The sequence below is a fragment of the Anas platyrhynchos genome, chromosome 4 (assembly GCF_047663525.1).
Source record: "Anas platyrhynchos isolate ZD024472 breed Pekin duck chromosome 4, IASCAAS_PekinDuck_T2T, whole genome shotgun sequence".
Taxonomy (NCBI): domain Eukaryota; kingdom Metazoa; phylum Chordata; class Aves; order Anseriformes; family Anatidae; genus Anas; species Anas platyrhynchos.
This window is the reverse complement of record NC_092590.1, coordinates 14272927-14297858: the sequence shown is the minus strand read 5'-3', so window position 1 is coordinate 14297858 and position 24932 is coordinate 14272927. Positions and strand designations below refer to the sequence as shown.

General features: G+C 35.7%; 1 protein-coding gene across 10 annotated transcripts in view; it reads left to right on the top strand.

The window, feature by feature from the left end:
* Window positions 1-24932, top strand: part of CCSER1 (coiled-coil serine rich protein 1) — a 682619-nt gene that overhangs the window by 160798 nt on the left and 496889 nt on the right. For all 10 annotated transcript variants that reach the window (XM_072037037.1, XM_072037036.1, XM_027455716.3 and 7 more), the window contains one exon: window positions 13928-14021. In XM_072037037.1, the coding sequence (XP_071893138.1) occupies window positions 13928-14021 (94 nt within the window). The remainder of the gene's footprint in view (window positions 1-13927; window positions 14022-24932) is intronic.

Below are 24932 nucleotides of genomic sequence, written 5' to 3'. Positions count from 1 at the left end.
ATCATCAAGTCCAACCTCTGACCTAACACTAACAAGTCCTCCACTAAACCATATCACTAATATCGTTGATACAAATACATCAACGCCAAACAGAGGACTAAGGAGAATCTTCATCCTTTACTGGATGCAGGGGGAAACTTTGTGATGAGAGATGAGGAAAAGGCGGAGGTGCTTAATGCCTTCTTTGCCTCAGTCTTTAGCAGCAATACTGGTTGTTCTCTGGATAGCCAGTACCCTGAGCTGGCGGAAGGGGATGGGGAGCAGAATGTGGCCCTCACTCGATGGGGCCACTGGTTGGACTCGATGATTTTGAGGTCTCTTCCAACCTAGAAATTCTGTGATTCTGTGATTCTTTAATGTCCTGACTACAAAGACATTGAGGACACATCTCATTTAAGAATCTAAAGTTTTTCTAGCATAAATTTGAGGATCAAGTTTGTGTTTTTACATGCTGAATATCTTGTCTTAGTAAGTATTCTCCAGGTGAGTTTGTTGCGATGGCCCTGCTGAAGCTTTTTACTTGAGGATTCTATTTATTCACATTATAGGTTAAAAATCTATTCTTAATGCTGAGCAAGTCTGCAATTTTTGTCTTTGCTATTTGGAGTGGGAATGAAACAACAGCATTATTTTAACTGAACCTATACATACTGCTATTCTATTCAAAACAGAAGACTGAATTTCACCCCTTTCTAAAAGAAAATAATAACTGTTCTAAAGAAACCTACTCTTATACTGTATGTATTGCTGATTGTTTTTAAACTTAGACTTTTGACCAAGAAGCTGTCATCTTATTTTAGGCCTCTCAACAGTATGTATTCAGTGCCTAGCTACTAACAAATATGAGAGCATTGATTCACTGAAAGGAGAAAAAACTGGAATGCATTAGACTATTAAATTAAAAATTTATTCCAATTAGTACTGGGGGGACTGCTTTCTACCCTACTAAATTAGGCAGCTGGGAATTAATGGCAAGTGAAAATCATTATAATGACAGTCCTTTTTGGTAATGATTTGAGAAAGTTTCTGACAGTGTCACCGTGACCTCAAGGAGTTTCAGTTGCTTTCTGTGCTGAAGATGCATAAATGTTGATTAGTGGCAAAGGGCTTTGGAGTACTTTCTAGTAAAGCTAAGCCTTTCCTAAATTTCTAAGGTCTGACATCTAACTTGTCAGTTAGTGTAATAAGCAGTCCATCTCCATTTGTTCAAATAGCACACTTGTGTGCTTAAGACGAGGAATTCTATGATTTGATACATGATATTTAATGGCAATCCAGAGAGCCTTCAATGAATAAGTGATTTACTTATTAAGTGAGTGCATATTTTCATTCATTGTCCTTTTAAACCTAGAATATGCTGTTTCATTGCCATTTTATATTATATGCACAGTATTTCTATTAAGTTTATGAGAAGAATGGGCACTGTCGGAGAAATCTTGCAGATGCCATTTAAACTGCAAAGCCACACAATGAGTAGAAATAAATGGAAATAGAATTGCAGGTAAAAGACCCATAAGCAAAACGAAGAACAGGTTTTGTGTTTTGCTTTGTGGGAAGCCCAGGGTGTATTTTTTAGAAAGCTAATTGTATGCTGACTTAATCAGCAAATTTGTAGGGGCAAATACTATGACACAGCCAGGTTCTGTAAGTTTTCTGTAGTTTTGGTTGGCAAGGTGTCTGGCAGCTGAATCTACTGGTTTGGCCATTTGTGAATTCAGATATAAAAGCCAGGTGACTGATACTCTTATAGTTTTCTGTTCCTTAAGCTGCACGTGCATGGCAAACCAGCCTTACCCATTCAATTTAAACACTTGTATAAATCATGGGGAAAGGCTTTACACTCATTCTCTAGGTATTCATGTTTTTCTTCCATTCTAATGTCTAGGGAGCTAGATGTTTGTTAGAAGAAAATGTGCACACAGGTACTGAGAGAGTCCTTTTAAGCATTAAAATTTTAAAAGTACAGAGGAGTAGCAACAAAGCCTGTAAAATCTATGCATTGCAGTATGTCCGACAAGGGGACATGTTTCTTAGTCTCTCTGAGATTTAGGTGCCTTTCCAAGGTGGAATATTACATTTTGATCTGATGTTAGGTGAATCTTGTTATAGGATGCCTTGTTTCCTCAAGTTCCCACTTCACTGCCCATTCAACTGCAATAACTAAAAAAAAAAGTCAGTAATTGCCTTTACAGTTTTTCTTTGTGAAAAAGAACAGAACAAAGAAACTGGGGAAAATATTCGGTAGCGGAAAAATGACATTTCAGCAGAAGCCTTTCTCAAAGAATGATTTAAAACCCTGTTTACCAGAGCAGCTGTAGGCCAAAGTTACCATGGAAACAGAAAGAATTCAAATAATATTAGCAATAGCATATCTATTATGTTATTGCATTAATGATGCCATAGCAAAGGGTCACTTGTGGTTTGATTTAAAGGGCTCAGTTTTTAGTGATTTATCTTCAATATTACAGGCTACAAATTAGAATTAGAAACAGAAGAATCAGTCTCAAATTGGCTTGTATTGTGAGGAAAAAAGTATTACATTTTCCTGTTACTGGACAAAAATATTTATTTAAACATATGTTTAGGAGATTTTTGAGTTTTTCATACGTGGCAAGTTTATAGTCTTTTCTTAGAAATAAATTAATGCTCAAGCTATAAAATAGGTTATCTTCATTTAGCATCCAAAATTGCTGACTCCATCACAAGCAGAGTTGTGATGACACAACTAGAACAGTGACATTTTGTGGGAAGATTACCTGCAAGAATAACAGATCAAATCTTCAGCTTGCTATACCTTTGCATATACTTTTTTCTGCATTGCTTTTCAGAAATACTGAAAACACATTGTAAGCAATGTTGGTTTTGTTTGGAGAAATGGGGTTTAAATTCCACTGTCAATACAGGGATGGTGGCAGAGGGGGAATTGTTATTTTGTGTTTTGTCAGAAGAACAACATTCTCTAAAGAAATTGCCAAGGTTTGCCTTTCAGAGCAGTGGTGAACAGTGGTGGATTATCAGGATTGTAAATGCTAAGGTTCTGCCTCTTGTATCCTCTGAATTTAAATGTTTCTATTTCAGGGAGGACACTAAACCTCACTAGTAATGTGGTTACATCCTTTTTTTTTTTTTTTTTTTTTTTTTTTTTTCTTTTTTCCCTCTGCATACTGCTGGCAAAGAAAAGCCAAAAATGAAAATGAATTCCAAGATTGATTACGTTTGATTTTTGACTGTTTAGATGTTGGCTGAAGCATTGACTTGGGTGTTGTCAGGAGTTGTCAGGACAGAGCCAGAAGTCTCTAGTTGCCAGAAGGTTTAGCCGTAAGTTATGTGTTTAATTTCAATGTTTTTAGTGTTTTACCTGACCAATCCATGCATTGAATGACCTATTGAACACACATCCCTAAAGTGCATGCAAATACAGAACAGTCTGAATTGTGTTCTATGTAAATGCAGGACAGAGATACCTAAGGAGCTTTCTCTGTGTCTGGCACAAAAATCTGGCACAGGAGATGTAGAAAACTTTCCCAAAGCTATATGATGATAATGACTGTACTAGAATGCTCGCATAGTGCTTTGCCTATTACAAAAGCTGTAAAAGCAGTAACTAATCCACAAAGCAAATTATGTGCTGCAGATGTATCCATCTGCTGAGAGAAAAGCATGTGTGTGTATGACTGGGGAAAAAAAAATCTATTAAGGCTTTATTTGGTCATTTTAAGCTTTATTGCATTTCTTTGAATGCATTTTTATCCTTTCTCAACAAAAGTTTTTTTTCTAGAGTTCTGTTAGTGAAAATTAGAGATTGATGTATGAAAAATGTTCACACCTTTTTTCTTTCAAATGCAGAAAATCCTGTTGTCATGATACAATGAAAGTGAACCTCAGCACTTCAGAATTATTTGGAAAAAAAAAAAAGGCAAACAAGTGAAAAAGTGCCTCTGACTGAAATGTTTTTGTTTTCTTTTTCTTTTATTCACAGACTCAAATCTCAAGCTTTCTGGTGCACAGAAGCATGTACACATTTTAAATGTGGCTTTTGCTTTGATATTCTACTGCTTGACAGTTAATTCAATGTTAAGTGAGTGCTGCTTTGTTAAGAACTGATTCTTATCTGGTAGTTGACTTGAAGATGGATTCATTTGAATACTTTAACAGAATCATAAAAAATAGTAAATTTTAAAGGCTGAGGGCATCTGTTCCCTCCTGGTTCTCTAAGAGCTGTTTGCCTGTGCAGCTAGCTCATGTATTGCAAATGGGTATACGAACCTTTGCATACATGTTCTCAAGTTTGGGAATTAGAGGTTGCTATAAGGGGGCTGTTTAGACACTGGCAAATGAGTCCAGTTTTGCCAGGGTGTGGGTACTGGTGATGGTTATGGTCCTTGGCATCTCCCTTACTGAGGCAGCGGCAGCCGAGCTCCTGCGCTCTCTGATGTTGGAAACTGGAACCTAAGTGTGCAGCTTCTTCTTTCCACATACACACTCATACCTTGCTCATCCTTGGTGGTTTTGTGCTTCTCAGCCTCCTCCCTTAAAAGAAGGGGTGAGGACCTTGCCTGCCTCTCCCATAGGTCATCTTATTTTTGGAACCAGGACTTGCCCCGTTCCATCACACATCTTTCCTGCCTGTTCTGCCTCCTCTGTTGTTATCTTACAGGCTGTTTGGTTGCGTGTTTTGCTGTACACTGTTTGTGCAACTATGCCACAAGTCTCTGAATATTTGGAGTTGACTATTATTTATATATTTATTATTTATATACCTTTGCTTGATGCGTTCGTTATAAGTTACTTATGCACTCTTATTAATTACACTCTTAGTGGTGTTAGGGTGTTACAAAAATCATATGCACTGGTCATTGCCTCTCTATTTTTGTATACATACATATGAGTGCAAGTAAAATACTAATTGTGTAATTGGTTACATGTGCAAAGGTGAATCCACTGGTGTTCAAAAGTATTCTTGTAGAGGCAGATAACACTGCTTCATTGTGATCAGTACTGTAGTATGGTCATCCACTTCTGGCTTTCATCTGCACATTATCCTCAGCAGTACTGTAGCATTTGGATGACCAAGCAGCAGAAAATGTGTTTAGGTGGGCTGGCAGCAGCTCCAGGTGCTATGCAGGAAGAAGAGCTGCAGGTCTATGATGGGAGGGCGAGGAAGGTGCTGGTCACATCACAGTACCCTGAAGTATGGTTCATGTATGTGCTGCTCTAATGACAGGAAAGTTGGTTAATACTGTAGAGTGACTGTTGGTGCTGTATATTAACATGTTATTTGCTCACTCTTTCACCCATGAACTTCTGAAGGCAGGTGTCACTTCCCTCTGGTTTGATCCTGATTGACTCCACAGTGTATGGCCTGACAGGAGCACTGTCAGCTCCTGCCACCAGAGGTGCTCAAGCTTTGTGTTGTGTTGTATTTCTGTGGCTTCAGCAGGAAGACCGTATTGCAGCAGTGAACCCCATATGGTCAGTGCAAACTGAGAAGTTAGGAGAGTCCATTAGTTATAATCGATCAGGCAAAAGGAGCATCATTACAGACATTGATTTAATGCACAAAGAGAATCAAAAGGGCAGAAACAAGAGTAGGATGGAAGACGGTATGCTTCCCTTGCACAGCCAGAACTGTGTGCAAAAAATATTTTGAGGAGCAGTAGCTCTGTACTTGGACAATTTTCTCCACTAATAATCCTCTGTCTTTGGGTCTGAAGGGCACATTCATCTATATTATAAGTGAATTTCCACATTAGCTACAAAAAGAGTGTTCTTGCCAACCATTACAAGATGTATTTTTTTTTTTTTTTTTTTTTTACCTTTTCTAATGTGACTAGGGAATAATAAGCTTTTTGGGTGGTGCTATTCAAAAGAAAAGAATACTTTTAAGCTGCTCTTGGTATATGAGAGTTATCCAGAAACTTTACACTTGATGCAGAGACATTTATACCATTGGCAGGGTTTCTGTTTGCAAGGCTTCATGTATTTTCATTTTCCTTTTGAAGTATGTGGGAGAGTGCAGAAGGCGAAATAGTTCATTATGTCCATGAATTATTCAGGTACAGTTCTAGGAGTTAACATTACTTTAAATAGCTCAAGGTCTTTCATTTCCTTGAGTATATCTCAGAGTTTTCATTCTTATGCTGATTGTACACCACATTTCTTTGCAGAGTACAATTTTGATGAAGTGCTATCTTTTGGCAATCTCTAGAAATCATTTGAGACTTGAAATATTTAATTCTGATCTTTTCCGGCATCAGATATGCAGTGACCCTGAGCAGATACAGGTGAATTGCCATACATATGTTCTTACAAAAGAATCAAATTATTCTCCCTAGAGTGTGTTTTCTTTGTGTTCTTTCAAAAGCATTGATCTCAAATAGCCTTCCACATGTATTTCTACGGAGGGAAAAAAAGGAATCTATAATATTAAATACAAAAATAGTACTATACATATAATAACAGGCTATTTTTCTTCCAAAGAGGAATTTAATAAACCACATTTAGTGCCTCATTTGTACTAGGAGGCATGAGCAGTAAGCCCTTATATTTTGGAAAACAAAACAAAAAAACCACACACAACACACACACAAAAAAACAGACAATAAGATTTGAAAACCTGTGTTCAGAAAATGGTTAAGAACAATAGCACAGAAGAGTATGATTCAGAAAGATGGCCAACACAGGGAGACAGGAAAACAAAACAGAACTCAAAGTATTTTTTGAAAAGTGTTTTTTATTCTTGTAGTTCTAAGCTATCTTTGAAATTCCAGTGATTCTCACATAATCACTTATGAAAATGAGACATGGGCTATTGTATCAGGAAAAAAAAAAAAAAAAAGTTTTAAAAGTTACTCCCCTGGATTTTAGGAATTTTCTAAAATACATGTATGTCCATATAGGATGTAGCTGCTGCTGCAGAACTATGTTTCAGAGTGGTACCCCCATGACCAAAGCTCCTCTTCTTGGTTTGGATTCTGGTAGCAGTATTTTACATAGGCACACACAGACATGAATGCAGGTCTTGGTCTCATGTTTGTTCTTCAGGAATACAGATGCAAAGCTTAATCAAAAGCAACGTTAACGAAATGTATTCAGTATACTCAAGCTCATGGTAGTAAGGTTGTATCATTGTGTGTATTGCCCAAGTTAGCATTCAGTGACTTCTGTGGGTGGCATCTTCAGCCATATTTGTCTGACAAATATCTATGAACTGAGTAACTGTGAACATGTAAGCACTTCAGTCTTGTAGCAGCATTAAGTTGCTTACTGGACCTCAAGATCTCAAAGGTCTTGAACAATCTCCAAGCAATAGTCAAGATTTTGTTGGAATATCACTGTACTGTAATGAAATGGAAATCTCTGACACCTGTGTAATAGAACCGTGAAAACCATGGGAAAATGTCAGGTCCCAGTGGCAACATTTGTGTGAATATACAAAAGTACTGATCAGAGAACAGCCTACATCCCTTTGCTTAAACACAAAAAAGTTGTCAGAGCTGAATCTCCCTCAAGATACCAGCACAGAAAATGAAAGGAAACACAAGCTATTGAACACCATATTGACTATAGACTGCATGTTAATTAAAATAAAATTACAAAATAATGCATGCAACTCTCTGAAGATGCTGGTAATGGCAGAGAACCTGTGTCAGCTGCAGTTAGGACCTTGCTATTACTTTATTACATCAATGGTGTGTGAGAGGGAAGTCAAGAATAAAAATGTGTGTAAACATAAATAAATGATTTTTTAAATTTGGTTCCATTGATTTCTGGATTTTTTAAATGAGCAGATTTCACACCTAGAGCCAATGGTTCAGTATATTAGTTAATATACTGAATTACTAAATTAGCAATTGTTCAAATATTAGTTGTTAATGTTCAGTTCTGTATGGATTTGCCCTACCTTGTTTATATATGTTGTGCAATTTATATGATTTTGTAAGGTCCATTTTGGAACTGAATTGCATTGTTTGATGAAATAATATGCCTTAGTACATTTGTATATTCATATGCATGTCTTATTGTCATTTTTGAATATCAGGGTAGTCAGTTTTTAAATGAGTATAGTTTAATTCCACAAGCAGTAATTTTACTAGCTATTTATATGTTTAAACTGGTTATTTGGAGTAATAATAATAATAAACAACAATAAAAGGGGTTTCATAAAGAAAATGTTATTTGGTTTTTGTTGTTTAATTAAGCCTAACAGTAGAAGTGAGACCTGTTATGTTGGGAATTTAATATGTACTTATTACTAAGTCTCTTCTTATTTATTGCAGCTTTCAAACTTTCTAGAAGTTGTAGACTCTAGGTTGGAATAGGGCTAAAAACTTTGAAATACTTTACTGTTTTGGAAAAGGACCAAGAACACATATATTACACTTAAGATTTTCTTGGAGTGAATACAAGAAAGAAAACTAGGAAGAAAGACAGAAATAGGGAAGGAACTAGAATAGGTAGGTAGCCTCCTTCAGCAATCCTGGGTAAATTTACAATACTGCCTGGATGGAAGGACTTGTATTTCTAGTATGTTTCTATTCCTGGAATGTTTTAGCTATTCCTGAGCTATATCCATACAAACTACTGCATATCTTTTATAATTAAACTAGTCTGAAGTCCTGTTTCTTTATTAAGAACATCTGGACCCAGTTAAAACTAAACTGAATACCACTGGTGCCAATGAGCTTTGAGTAAGATACCTAATAGTTGGATGGAAAACTGTAGCTAAACACCTTTTGTTTTACTGAAAGAATTTTCAATGCAAAAATACTTACTGAAAAGTTACTGAAATATTCTACTGAAATATTCTTGGGTTAATGCTGTGTTCTGCTACAGCCATCAAAGAACAGATGTACTGTTACATTTATCAAAAGTAGTCAGAAACAGTGTACAAGTTACTGTTTTTTCTTCCACATTATTAATATTGTAAATATAATTGTTAAATTCTTGTTTAAATGTAAACTTGTTTACATATCCATAGTATTTCACCATGTCAAAGTTAGAAAGAGAAGTATGGAAATGGGGCTGAAGCATGTCTTGAACAGGAAAACTGGAAAAATGACACCTGAGAGATGGACAAATGGTAACTTCAGTATACTCACACCTTCTCTCAGATAACGTTGGTCCATTTCTCTCTACTCTTCTTCCAACTAAGAAAATTCCAACTTCCCTTTGGGTTTCTGCATCTTAGGTCTTGGTCTATTAAAATAACAGCGATGGAGGTCAGAATAGATACACTAGATTACATGCACTTGAGTGCTGTAACAAAAAGATCGTGTAAAGACTCCGTATGGAGATGCGCTCAAAGTTATTTTATACTGAGCTTTGCATACAGGTTCTGCTCAAGGAAGCAGATGCTGCTGAGTGCTGCCTCCACAGTGGCTGATCAGCCTGTGTTGATGCAGGGGTGTGTTGTAGTTGTTAATGCAACCACCACAGAGGGAGAGACACTGAGGTATACAAAATGGTTAGATAAATTGGAAGGAAAAAAACACCACTATGTTATTTCCTGATCCATTTTAAAGGCAGAATAGGGCTAGAAGTCAAGTGGGAAGCAGACACAGAAGTGGGAAATATGTCTCAGGGCTTATAAAGGGGCTATTACAAACTAAATAAGAAGGTTTTGCTGCAGAGCTTCTGCCCTTGCTAAATGATTTACCTTCTGGAACAAATAAATATGTCACCATAAATAGACCTTTCCTTGGAACCTTGATGAAAATGTTCATTTCTTTATGTAACAACGCCTTAAAACTATTCTCTTTGACTGCTGGTTTAGGGCTTCATCTCTCTCTTTTATTTTCTCAGTCCCTCTTTAATTATTATTATTATTATTTTTTAATTTAATTGCCTTGCTCTTCAAAGAGTGTAGTAGCAGTAGTGAGGGGGAGAGCAGGGAGAGGGTCAAAAGGTATTAAGCTTAAGAAATTACAGATGTTACCAATTGTCATATCAACAAAGGAGTTGCAAGGAGTGATGAAACTCCCAGCTAGGAGGCATAGGAGGGGAATACATTGGCATGTCTCAGAGCAGTACTGCTGAACTGTGGCATTAAGCAGATCCTTCTAGGGACCTTCTATTATGTTTTATATCTATGTAATTACAGAAAATATTACTGTGAAGACAGAAGTCAGAACTTTACCAATGCTCCTCTGCTTGGATGTGCTTTTATGCATTCATGAGTTTGTTTGTACCTCTTTTGCCTCTGGGGAGCGATTCCTTGCAAGCAAATGTTCCTCCTCAGTGGTGGATGACAATAAGGAAGCCACTAAACTGGCAGAGTTGACACATCTAGCAGATAGAGAAGCTCACCGTGGCAAGTGTTCATTCCTGTGGTGGTGGGTAGCAGCTGCTTTGTTTGTTCCCAGTTTTGTGAATTGTTCTTTTATAAAGAACAAGCAAACTCCTGAGGAAAGAGTGTTTGTTTGTTTGTTTGTTTAGTTAATTCTGAGAAAAATAAGTATCAGAATAAAACTTTATCGCTTTTATCTTGTCTACTGCTGTTGGCACAGTCAGAGAGGCTTAGGAAAGGGGAGACAAGGGGGTTACAGTTGCATGGGGAAGACATCGGATAAGCAGAGATGTCGCTGTAAGGAGCCGGGTACACACCAGCCTCGCAGGACGCGGAAGAACTTCCCAGTCAAGGACAAGAACAGATAGACGGGGCATGATTTTTCTCTGCTCTGAAGGTTACTGGAAGCAAGGGCCTTCCTGAAAGGCAATTTTATGCAGGAGGAGACTTGTACACAACATTTTATTTTTAGTCCATCTTACTCAGTGGAGTTTCTTCAGCTTAGAAGACAAGGCCTGTGAATCACTACATTTTTGCAGTAATTGCAAGGAAATTGCAGGCAATCTCACAAGACTTCTGATGATGCATGATGATGCACAAGGAGTAGGAGATACTGAACTACCTTGAAATCATGCTCATTGTTATTGTTATGGTTCCTCAAAGGATGTTTAACATTAATATCAATACGGGTTCAGTTGGTCAACAGTAATATGAACAATATTTCCAACTTAAAGAAAAAACTGTTTGCTACTTGCTTTCTACGTTTAACCAGTACTGGCATGAAAAACTTTTAGATACTGCTTAAAAATTGCAGGGATTATTCTGGACCTTTTCACTGGAATGCTTTTATTAAGTAATAAAACAATAGAACAAGATATGTTTTACCTTCTCTGAGTTGTTTAATACATCATTTTGGTGAACCTTGAGTGCCTAGTAATGTCTAAATTTAAAAATGGAATTTCAAAATAGAAGAAAAAGCTCTTAATTTGTTTAGACACTACTTCATTAATTTTTTTCTGATCTTACCTTGCTATAATCCTTGATTCTCCTTTTGGAAGACAGCTTGTAAAAACAGTTGGACTAGAGATGGTTAAGTCATGTCTCTTGGAATACATGAAAAAGAAAAGAAGACAAATTTTCGTAGTGTCTTGTTGCTATTTTGAAAGATACTTAGCTGCTAACGGATCCACATAAGCCCTAAATGAGATTTGTAATCTTTGGTATTTAATTTGCTCCAACAGTGATTCAAATTTGCGGTTATCTATAACTTTGAGCAATAGGTGTTCTCCCACTTCCATTTAATAGAAAAGACAGTTTTTTTTTTTTTTTTTTTTAATTATTTTCTTTTTAATATCAGAAAACTGGTTTTACTTTGGGTTTTTGTTCTATGTTAACATAAATGCAGACTAGATAAGTATGTATCTATGCAGGTATCAGATACCATAACCTGATACAATGCATCTGCATACTGCATTTTCATTACCATGCTTTTGTTTTCTATGGTAAGAAATGATTTGATTATTGAATATCTACGTTTTGTCACCTTGAGGAAAAGAAATAGTTACTATGAAGAAGGTTGGCTAGCAGATCTCTGAGTTAAATGTTGAACGTTAAGATAAAGGGATTAAGATGTTCTGTGCTTGATGTGACTGTAGTCACATGTGATGGGTGTTTTCCTTTGTATGAAAGTTTCGCCACTTGATAATTCTCACTTTCTGTGCTCGGCATTTATAAATGCAATAACAGCATTAACAATGGGTTCTGCATCTCAGAAGAGGTATTCTCATGCTAGCAGTAAGCTAGGGAAAGAAAACAAAAACAGTTATTATGTTGCCTGTACACTGTTTCTGAAATAGTGGAAAACAGAATTTAAAGAAATCATTACTTGAGAGTTGAATAAGTGTAAGCTTTGAGTGTGAATAAGAATTGACATCTCTTATGGAGGGAAAAATACTTGAAAGAATTAGAAGGAACATGAAAAAAATACTGTTGGAAGTGAGGTCAGGAAGGGCTTTTACTAGTCTGAGGTATACTACTCTTATATTTCTCTGCTTTCTTTACAGCAGATTTCTATAGCAATCTCTAGCCCCACAAACAGGTTGATTCATGGCTTCTTGCATGCTGAAATCCAGTGTCCCTTGGTTTAAATTTGAGTGGGCAGCAAAAGGGATGTCTGGGGCGCCAACATATTAGGGCGGGGGGATGTCTACTGAATTTTTTCTCTGGGGAATAGGCTACGGATCATGCCTGTTGTAGTTCTGTAGATTTTCAAACAAAATACTATCTGGAGAATATGTGTATTTTTGATTAGACATTGGAACTGTGGAGAAGATTATGAATGTCGTGATATTATCATGTCAGAAGAAATGCTTACCTGACTGTATGTGATACTACTAATTCTATTTTCATCTGTTGAGCATAGCTTCTTTAAATTGGTAGAGACTAGAGAAAACAATCGCCTCCTCTCCTTCTTTTCCATAATTGCCTGTGGTGAGCATAGAAATGGAGAACAATAAATAGGTGAACTGTCCTGGTGTGGGTTGCCTGCAGCCATGCTACCAGCAGTTCGCTTTGTTCCTCTCTGAGTGGTGAGAGCAGACGCTGTCTTCAGCCAGGGCTTCCTGTATGGAGCTGTCTATGTTTGTGGGTCACTTACTTAGAGACCGATTGTTGTCTTGTGGATGGCTGCAAGTAATGATTGTCCGAACAGGCCTTTATTGAGGCCAAACTGAATGCCATTTTGTGACCACAAATGAAACCTGAACAGTGATACTGATGGACTATAAGCTCACAGAGTAAAGATGTCTACCTGAGGCACAATCACTTACTTTACCTTCCAAGAAGCAAATCCTGGAGAGAAAAGTGTAGTGCAAAGAAACTAAACTTGAGTTTCTTTTAATTTTAGACACCCCACCCCCATTTAAAAATAATAAATTCCAAAGATTGAATTATATAAGCCTCCCTTACCTGTCTGTGTTTGAAACTTAGCAAACAAAATGAATTACAAAGAGGGAATAGGGACCTAAGCAGCTACACCTTACAGTCAGGCTTTCTTCTCTGTCATTGTAATTCTATACTACCCATATGAATACTTAAAATTCATGAATTGATTGCTCATGTCTGAATTTGCTGTTTATTCTGAACTTGTATCTCTTTATGTCTTGGATAAATAGAATAGTAAATCTCTGTTCCGATAATATTGGCAGACAATGCCAAAATGTAATGAAAAACAGATAGTGATAATTGTATATTGTGCTAAAAATAACATTTATGCTTCACAAAAAGTTATGTTTAAACTTGGAAAAATGCAAAAGGTATCATTGAACAGTTTAAAAAAAATAGTAATACAGACAGCATTACTTTTTTTTTTTTTTTTTCAGTTAAATGTTCAAGATCCTCTAAAACAGGGAATGGTGACAAATACTTGTCCTACTTACATAACAAATACATGGCCTACTTGGATGGTTATTACATACATTTTCTCACTAGTCCAATGTTAATAGAAAAACTTCCTGTAGCAACTTAAACATATTTTCCAGGTCTGACTCTTCATTCTGTTGTGTAGAAGAGTTTGGTTAACCCATTTGTCTAAATGCTTATTTTTCTTTTGTTGTTTGTTTTTAATTTAATATGTATTAGGATGTTTTGAATAACTTGGGTTCCTGTGAGTTGGATGAAGATGACCTAATGCTTGACTTGGAGTTTGTAGAAGAACAACATCACCATCGTTCCGGTAAGACAGATAAATACTGACTATCTTCAAGGAGACTATTATTTTAGAAATATGATGAAAATGAGTTCAGTACAATTACTTGGAAATAGCGAAGAGTCATTTTCTTAGAAGGGAAGAGCAGTATGCATTTCTTAGTATGATTTCTAAATGCTTGTGCTGTTTGCTAGGAAGATGCTCTCATATACTGCATTTGGTCTTCATATGGGTGGGTTATCAAAGGGAAGACATTTTTATAGATACAGAAGAATTCCATCTGCACAGCACCAAGGGCTGACCCATTTGATTTTCTAGATATTTAGAATGACTTCTTCCACCAGGCAGTTACCATTCTGATATAACTGCAACCTGATTTTGTGTGTGCTAGAATAAGATGCTTCAAACAAACAAGCCTTCCTTGTCTTCAGGCATGAGTTCAACTTGAATCTTTCACTCATGGTTGGTATGTACTCATGGCTGATTAAGGCACTGTTGCACTGCATTGATTAATCACAATAGCCAAGGTGAACTTACAGTGTATTCAGAATAATTTTACAATAGGATTACCCAAGCCATGACACCTGCAGTGGGGAATCCTGCGTTCCTTTTCCCAAAAACAGTAGAAGTCCTGCTTGCTCCAAAGGACTCAAGAGAAGTGTAAAGCGTGTGAGATTTATACTTAATCAGAGGCAGAGGTCTGAATTTGTACTCTGTTATGATTTGATATATAGTTTTGATACTCTAATAATCACAGGGATGCTTATAAGTAGGAATATCTCTGACTATCTCTTTCACATGCTTTTTTCTGACCCTTTACTACTTCATCCACACATGGATATACCGACACTGCCCATTCATAAAGACTCACGTGGATGTGGGTTTATGACATATATCCCTGCAGGTGTGTATCATTTTAAGTTCTGCTCCCTCCTTTGATGCAAATTTATGCAGCAAATGAGTACAGAGAAACCATTGCTGCTTGAATTACGCTCCTGTTTCCATTGTTCTTTGTATGATAATTCTTGAAGTTTGTATTTAACCATTGTGTTATACCATTTTAAACCTGTTTGCACATCTACCTTTAGAACAAAACATGAGATCCATTGCATTTGGTAGAAAGAAAAGTTGCCAGAGAGTATGGAGGGCTATAACAGCAATGTGTATGATCATAGTTTCCTAAATTGTCAAGAGCTAGGAAGCTGGAGGGTACAATAAATTAACTGCACAGAAAGGTCCTTTTAAACCAATAATGAATAACACTGCTAAGTGGTTACAGAAAGTCAACTCATGGGTGAAAAAACATGGGTCAAAAATCTCCAGAGACCAGCCTTGCTTTTTATAAGAAATTGTAATGTTTAGACTTGCTTATTCCCTGGGCCTGTTGGAAACAAATTAACTGGCAGAATCATTTTCCATAAATAAAATTTCCTAACATGTTGTGCTTTGCCTCATGTGTGTTTTCCTCCTTTTTTTTTTTTGATATTTTAAAGGACTGAATTAATGGTGACAGAAAAGTTATGCCCAGTGTATTATTATAAAGACTTGTAGCAGGTTCTGGAAAAGCTAGGATTATAATGCCTATTTTACATTTTCTTTGTGGAAAAGTAATTAAGATGGAGATGTGATATGACACACAATCTTTCTACTCTTGGCTCATTATCCAGAGCAAATGAGATGCCTTTAAAATGGAAAGATCTACGTTGGCCTTTGAAAAATGGTAGCCATTTCTGTTCTGAGCAGTAATGTAGAGACATGTTTGTTGCAGTATATACGTCATCTTTAAACACAAAGGCGTTTCTCTTAATAGCATTTGCCTGGTGATTTGTCTGTCTGGTGGTGGTGCTAGCTACAGAAAATTTAGGATTGGCCTAGTTATCACTTGTTTTCTTCAATAGTTCAGTTAGAAGAAAGAATTGGAAGAAGAGATCGACAGTATAAGGTGAACGAATTTCACCAGATAAAAATGATGTCTTTGTTTATACTGGGTTAGGATCTGGCACAAGATGGTTATATGTGTTTGCTTAAAAGTCATTGTCTTAAGTCTTCTCACTGTATTATGGATTGATTTTCAGAGACTTTTATCAGCTTACTACTGAAGTACTTGAAGTCCCGAAGTTAGATGCTGCCATCTAAACATTTTTGACAGGTTGCTGTTCTGGCTGCTGTCTTAAGCTTTGGCCTACTTCCAGGATAAAATCTTTTCAGCCAGAATTCCTGTTAGTAATACCATATCAGACTTTCGTTTGTTTGTTTGTTTTCCCCCAGTAGCTATCTCCATTGATATGTAAATAGCATTTTCTTACCTTTTTCAATTCAAATAAATTATAATATATTTTCAAGACTTTTTTTTTTTTATGAACAGCTTAATATAGAAATGATCACATGGCCATGTGCAAGTTAAGTTATGCAAATAATTAAACACAAAGCTTTAAACTCTGTAAGGTCACGAGATTGGAAGTGATCAAATTTATGGCTGTACATATATGAGCAAATGAAGATATCAGATAAAATATATATTTTTTGAAAGATCTTTAATCTTGCCCTTTTCATAGAATCACAGGGAGACATGATACACAGATACCATGCTGAAGATAAGCCAGTATTAGATTTTTTTTTTTTATTCTAATAGGATTTATTTAATGCAAGGGGTTATTTTAATTCTTTCAGCATGTAACTCTTCTGAAAACCAGGGTAAATAATTTTCCGTGTATTTGAGAGTAGTTGATTTGTTGGGCTTTTTATAAAAGCTTCTTTAAGGCAATGGCTTGCTTATGGCCTTTGCCAAAAGTCATTGAAGACAATCCCAGCCATGAAGATTTGTGAACCTCATTTTTCCTGTTGGTATGTACATCATACATAGGCTTTATCCCTGCACTGCATAAGCTTTATGTATTTAAACAGTTTTGTAGCAGTATCTATTTATATTCATAACAAGTTCCTTAAGTTGCTCTGTATGTGTGACATTCACGTGTATTGTACTGTAGGTGTAGTCAGCTGGAAGTTAATGCAAGTGCTTTTAGATCTGTTATCAAAATTAGAGTGTTGATTAGTATAAAAATATGACATGAAAATAGAGAAATATGTGCTGCTTTTTGCATGAAAATCTTCACGTTGTCTTCAGGAAATCAAACTTACCAACACTAATGTGATTGTACTGCAAAAATATCCTATTATGTTCTACATGATAATTCTGATAATAACATTTATTAGGTTAGAGCCATCAGTCCTACAGCCATCTTACAATTTACTTGTGCCCCAACACTGCACTTTGTCTCCTTATAAGAAAATCTGTGGGGAATTACTATAATGGGAAATGTTCCAAGAGAAGCTCTGCTTGGTAATTTAATAAATATGTTGAAATATGAAGAGGTGTAATTGGAAAAGAATTCAGTTCTTCTGTTCTTACTGAGGGATAACTAATGAATCGGGCAAGTTCCTATTCTTCAAGAGCCTAAAAAAAATCTCAAAAATGACAAATTACATGGTTATAAGCGCTAGCATGACATCTTGACTTGAATATCCAAAAAATGTTCTTTGGTTAGGAGGCTATATACAGCAGGCTCTAACATTGAAGCGTAGCAATCCTCAAGTGAAATGCCACACTTAGTGTAAATACAGTTGATGAGTTGGTTAATGGCGAATTGAGAAAGTCTCTTAACTGTCATTAGGAGCCCCAGAGTTTTAAAAATATATTAGTTAAAATCAGATTTGCAATGATTTCTGTTGTTTATCTGCTGTGGTTGAAAGGAATAGTATTTGTTAAGGTGTATAGTAGCATAGGCTGAGGATACGTCTTTCTGATTTTTCTACCAAAGTTGACAGTAAGTTGAGAATTTAATGAAACAATTATGATGTGTTGATCTCCTTTAATTTTGGTGACTGATTTTGAATAGAAAAATCAAACTCTGCTGGAAGATTTTCTGGGAGAAATGTGTATTAAGGAGTGAATTTTAAAACCGGAACTAGAAGCCAGTTGACAGGCAATGGAACATTGCTCCAAAAAGTAGAACTGTGTATTAATTAGTGTAATTAGTAGTTAATTAATGTGTAATAATGTAGAAGTAGAAAGGTAGAAATGTAGAGGCCAAGATCTTTTGCCACTTCTTTTGTTTGCTTTCAATTATTTATTTATTTATTTTTTTACTCCAATTAAATTTGTGCTTGTGTTCTTGTTCTGTTCTCTGGTTGCCCTCCAGCAGCAGCCTCATGAAATGGAATTCCTTCAGAAAGGTGCTGTGAACTGTGATGACTACTAGAAATTGAAAACTATCCCTAGCTTTTTATCTAACCATATGATTGAAGATGAGATCCCTGCAAACCTAGTGTAGATGTTCCTACATTGAATGGAGAATTCTGTGCTCTGCGAATCTAAGCATGGCTTTACAAGTCCGGAATCCTTAATTTCTGACCTTTTCTTTAGTGAGTTTAGTGTAGTAATTTCCTTCTTTTCCTTTTGTTTTTAAGACTATATTGCTGAGAAAGATAATGTAAAATAGAGACTTTTTATTATCCCACCTAACACAACTGCTTTCAAATCTAATAAAATAATATTTATGTATACTTAGTGAGTGGAGAGCACTACTGCATACAAATGCAGAATATTAATCAACTTGATTTGCTGAGATTTTTCTATACAGTTCTCTAGCTAGAGTGTTTAAAGCTAAGCATAATATGACATACATGATGAGCCTTGAGGGGGGCTTTTTATTACTCTAAGTAAATTAGACTTTTAAAATATGCTACAGTGTTGATTTCCTGTTGTAAACTAATGAAGTTAGCAGTTTCTATAGCAGGAAACCATGACCTGTTTATAGAAAGTGACAGCATTAATTTAACCTTACTTATTTTCGTTTTCCCTGGTGAAACATAACTTAAAAGTATTGATTACTCAAATATATAATGAAGACCTTTATTTTCAGTGATATAAGCAGTGGAGAATTTATGAAAGCAATACACATTCACGCAGATGAGTTGTGTGCTTATGTTGTGCATAGCCTATTGAAAAAAAAAATATTTGGTGTTATCTGTTTAGCTGTGTTGTTCAAATATGACTGCAGTAAATAGTAGCCTTTTCTAAGAATTCACAAACGCATAGTTATGCAGGGTCTTGTGTAATTTCTTAACTATTTGCCATAGGTGTCAGAAAACTGGCCCTGCTACATCTTTAGACAAAGATATATGTGCACACCTGGGATTTGCAGTGAGCAGCCCAGCTGAACTTGTTGGGAGCCCTCACAGTACTGGGTGTTAAGCACACACACGCCACATCTCCACATAGGGCTCCAAAGTATGCAATGGCTGTTCAAGAATGCAATATTGATTAGCTGTGTACCCAGGTTGGCCTGCTGCATCTATCATGTTGCTACTTGAATGCTTGCTGAATAGATTTGAATAATGTAGTTTGGTACAAGTTTCGGAAAAGATTTGTCTTCAGTCAGAGCTTTAGCCATTTTGGATTTAATACCTCAGCCTCATCTATAAAGCAGTGATCCAACATACATGAAAACATGACTTGACAAATAATGTCTGAAATGGTGGCAGTGACAGAGATGTGCCATGTATATATATATATATATATATATATATATATATATATATAATTAGTTGGTATTCAGAAAGAAGGGCCTATTCTAGGTGTAGTTTTGTATTAATATAAATGTAAAGAACGAGCTTGTGAAGTTCTGATGTAGTAATCTCTCTTACAATGTAACATGTTCCTGTAGATCCAATAAAGCATTAAAGAATTATTAAATAGATACTCTTTGTGTCTAAAATGTAATGCTGCTGGACAATGCTGTTTATCACTAGAATTGTTAAGTAGGAAGAATCACATATCAGTGAGATGATTAGAACCAACGGGGTCTACCTTTGATACATATTCTTATTAGATGATCTTTATTTGATGCACGCTAGTGAGGTCCGAACCATAGAGAGCTGGGTTGGAGTACTCCATCACAACACAAATAGTGTTCGTAGTAACATAGTGTTCATAGAAAACAATTATATACATATATCAATTTTTATATATAGTTATAGTTATGAATTTGGCAGATTTATTTTTGCAGACTTCTGAGGATAAGGTAGAAACAGCATATTGGTTTTTGAAATGAATGCACAACATAAACATATTTATTTTAAATGTCAAATTGCTGTCACCATACCAGATCATGATCTATTAGTAACATAATTATGTTATTTATTAGCAATGTCTCCAACAAAAATGCAATTTGCTTGTTTTTGTGGAAATTAAAAAACATAAAGGGAATTTTTATGGTATTTCTTTTATATCCAGATAGCATGCAGGCCAGTTGCCATCAGTACTCTGCCAAACCTAAGAGCTGATGTAATGACAGAGTGATATGAGGTAGTTGCTGAGTTACTCTAAATGTGATGAACAACCTGTATGAAAATTCTGTGGTTGGTTTGAAGCTACTCCTATGTCAATTAATTAAATGCACTAGTTATTTTTATTAATTCTAATGAAAGATAGGATTGCTCATCGGAACTTTAAGTTCAGATTGTTCCCTTTGGTTTTATCTGTTTGTTTGATTGTTTGTTTGTTTGTTTTTGACCATGAGTGGAGGAAATGCAGATGATATTAAAAAGTACAGAAAAATTCAATGCAGGTAGTAGGTCATTAGCATAGATAGTTACAAACTGTAAACTATAAATGTGCTTGATAGTGAATGTGAAGTATCTTCTAAGTATAATAAAGGAATAGAAAAATATGCTGTTCATCTTGTCTACGAAATGCCAACTGCCTGTTCCTTGGCTACTGTGCATCAGCTCTAATTCACTGAAATCAACAGCAATAGCTAAGTGTTTTGATTTGAACGTGGCAGGTTACAGTGTGCCTTTGAGGCCAGTCCTCAGCCAAGTGAAGGGTCAGAAGCCTGAAGTCATCACTGCTATGAAGGAGTGTGGGCAGTGAGCTCTGGCACTGCCTCAGCTGCTGTCTCATTAGCTGCTGTCTTACTGGTGCTTGACACCAACACAGAATCTCAAAAGGGGCAAATAACACTTGTTGGATGTTTTTCCAAAGATTGATAATGAAGCAGATGTACTGCTCCCAATGAGAAGTTACTGTCTCTGAGTGTCTGACAAAGAGCTTTTGTGTAATCCATTCTTGTTTGTCCTTTTAAGGAAAGTAAATTTTGCAGTGTTTTAAATCTGTGTTTTAAATATAGAATAGGAAATGTTCTTTCTCTCTCTCTTTCCCTCTGTCTCAATATTCATGGATATACCACTGGCAACAAATTCTCTCTCAATGTATAAAAACAGTGATGTATTTTGATTTTCAATCAGAATTGGGTACCCAACACCTTGAGATCTTTTGAAAGCTTCATCATTCTCTAATGCCACCCTTTAGAGATGTATACATTGCATAGGTTAAACTAGGACACCATCATTTCCATTTTCTGCTTGCAATTCCTGTGTGTAATCATATTGTAGTTTATATTTACCGGTTTTGAACAAAATAAAAATGGTGAGAGTAAATTAACAAAGACCTCTGCATCTCTGATAAATTTAGGTTCTTGAGTTATTTAACTTAGTAGCACTTTCCATTGTCATGAGAGATTTTAGACAAGATAGTAATAAAAAGATAATCAGTACTAATAATGAAAATGACAAAAACTAATAGGTGACTTCACTTCATTCATTATATCATTATACAGATAGCCTGATTAAAAGGGTAAGTTCTTGTTAGTTTTTAATTTTGCAAGGGAAGAATGCCCTGAATAGAAGCATGCTATTTGTCCAGGAAACTTGTGAAGGGAGCATAGCATGAGTCAGGACTTCTGTCTGCTGGATGACACATGTAACATCGAATGTTCAGCTTTCAGCATGGCTTACATGTATGTAGTGGCGAGTTTCATCCTGCTATTTGAGAAAAGACTGCAACTAGTTTCTCCATAGCTAGATGAGTTAGAGGGATTTTTGTATTTTTGGAACAACCTTTTCTACAAAGCTGTCTATACATTTTGCCCTGAAGCATTGTTTAATAAATCTGACACAATAATGGAGTAACTTCGGGTATCCAGGGAAATGAAACAAAAATTGTCTTCTAAATTTCTTTAACTGTGATCTATAGCTTCTGAAGGAGCACCAGGCACATAGGAAATGGATTTTATGGGCTTTACAATGAAAGAGTAGGTAGTATTATCAAATTAGAAGGGCATATTTGAGTTAGTTAAAAATAACCATTACATGCTTGTGGCTAATGGTGTTATTAGGAGTCGTAAAGCTTAACTTATTGACAGTAAGGAGAGGAAGAAAAAAGCGCTAGAGAAGTTAGTACTAAATTAGAATGCAACTAGATAAAAATCATAGACTAAGGTAAAGTTAGTCTACCATCATCCTGGAGCACCCTCATCCATGTTCTGGAAAAAAGTGCTGAATTGAGAGTCCTGTTTCTGTTCCATTATTTATGTAAATGAATGAAGTCATTCAATTTTAGTTGAGGAAAAAATCACAGCATAAAAGTACTGTCAATTTAACATTATCCTAAAACTCTTTCAGTGTGTTTCATCTGAATGTTGAGGTGCAAATGCGCCTAGTTCTATGGGAGGCATATAGGTATAGGCATTTAGCTGTGCTTCTGAGATATTATAGAGATCTGGCCTGTGCTGAGCACTTAAAGTAGATCATTGAAAATAATCGGTTTTCTGAAGAAATACTCTTTTTCACTCTTTTTTTTTCCTTTTTTCCCATCAGTGTAAAGAGGGGTAAAGAACTGATATTTCCAAGTAGTGAATGTAAGTTAAGTTCCTTTCTAGCTCATACAAATTTTAATAATGATAAGTGCTTGTAAATAATATTCACCTAAATGGAACAGTTAGAAGATCATCATCACAGAAACCACACCGATAATTTAGATGCCAAGAGCTTTTTGCTTCATAAATAGACAAGAAAGGTGAAAGAGCAGAGTCCTGAACTCCAGGGTCGTGAAAGAGTACTCTGAGTGAGATGCATTTGCATGGTTATCATGAAGCAATTAGAATCAGAATCTGTATCTCAATTTCCTGCTCTTTCATAATTACAGTGTGATATTTAGTTACAAATCCTTATTCATATTGCTATGCTCAGCCATCATTTATTGAAAGAACCAGGAAAGTAATTAAATTAGTCATACTGCCTTCCTTCGTTCCTTTGATTTTATACATATATTGAGATGAAACATCTTCCTTAATAGTATCTGCAGGCAGAAAATAAATGCAATAATAAACATGATGACAAATCAAAGCATACTGTCTTATTTAAGCAATTCTACATTTTTAGATGGTAAAGTGTAAGCAGTATGTTAAGTGCTGTTTTTTCTGTCCCACTTTGTAAGTTTACAAAGAATGACTCTTGCCAAAATAGAAATGTGATGAGAACCTAACATAAGAGCATGGTTTTCTTCTTCTTCTTCTTCTCCTTCTTTTTCTTCTCTTTCTTCTTTTTCTTCTTCTTCTTTTTTTTTTTTTTTTTTTTTCTTTGAATATATTCCTGTATCACATTCCTCAGCCAGTGCTGCTGTGTGCCTGTGCGAGAAGCAGTGTGGACATGCGTAACACATCTGAAAATCCAAGGGCGTTTCTTTGGGGCATTTCAGTGTTTCACATGCTGAGTTCCTCTTACAGTACAAAGTCTTCAGGAAAAAAAACAAACAGGCCAACAAACAAACAAACAAAAACCTCCCGACTTTTCAGAAACAGTGTCACGCGGTTTTATTCATTTATTTGTTTGGTATTTTATTTATTTATTTTCACATGGTAACTGCTGAATCTGCAAGGGTGAGAAATAAAACAGAAAATTGTCAGTAAATAAGTGTAGTCCTTTTTGGTTGCAGGAAGGGTAAGATACTCATTCTTTTTTTTTCCCGTCCAAATACTTTCAGCTCTGCAAACACAATTCATATATTCTTTTTAGAAATTAAGATTAAAGGAGTATCTTTACAAATATGGAAACTACAGAGGCACTGAGACCAGAGAAATCTCCATGGAAAAAAACTGCTAGTGGCAAAATTCTCTTTATTATAATGATTGTGATTTTGCTGACTGTCAAAAGCCCAGGCAAGATGATTAACCAGTTGAAGATCTTCCTGACTTGACCAATTGTTTTTCTCACAGTTGTTCTTTATATATATATATATAAAATGCAATCTACCATAAAAATACACTTATTTAGAGGTTGAAAATGAGGCAGTAGATAAAACAAAAGTACAGCTGTGTTGTAATATTATTTTTGTGCTTTTTCCCCTGAACTGCTAATTTCACAGAAAATAGTTTTGACAACTCTCTGTATTTCTAATACATTTTTTCCATGAATAAAACATGGAATAACTTTAAGGCTCAATTTCATTGTTTTCTTCCATACTCCATCTTTTCTTCTCTGACTTTATTTGGATTTTATTTATTTATTTATTTATTTATTTATTTCCTCCAGGATTGTGCTTGCAGGAAACAGAGTTCCTTTAGCTTCTTACTGTAACATTCCTGACACTGTGTATTTGTTGTAAATTATGTTTTTAGACTAGAATGACATAGATACATTTTTTTAACCATCTTATTTTCAGTGTGTATTAGATTAAATGCAAAGAGCTCCTGATTCTGTGGAATTCTGGTCTAAGGCCATCAGCTTGCAAATGTAGCATGCATGTGTTCAGATACTGGGTTGTGCAAAGCTATCTGGAGTTACTCATGAAGAAACTAGCGACTCTATCACTGTGCATCTGGAAAAGTTCATTTTGGCTGCAGAAGGAGGTCTGATGCAAAATGCATAGGCTTGTATTGACTACTTTTGTGGAATCTCATACAGTAATCTTTGGACCCTGAGTTATCACATGTAGTAAATGGTAGTGGTAAGTAGAAAGATGAAAAGGAAGAAATAGAAATAGAAGGAAAAATGGTGCAGGAAAATCTCACCTTGAAGTTCTGGGAAAAATAGCATAGT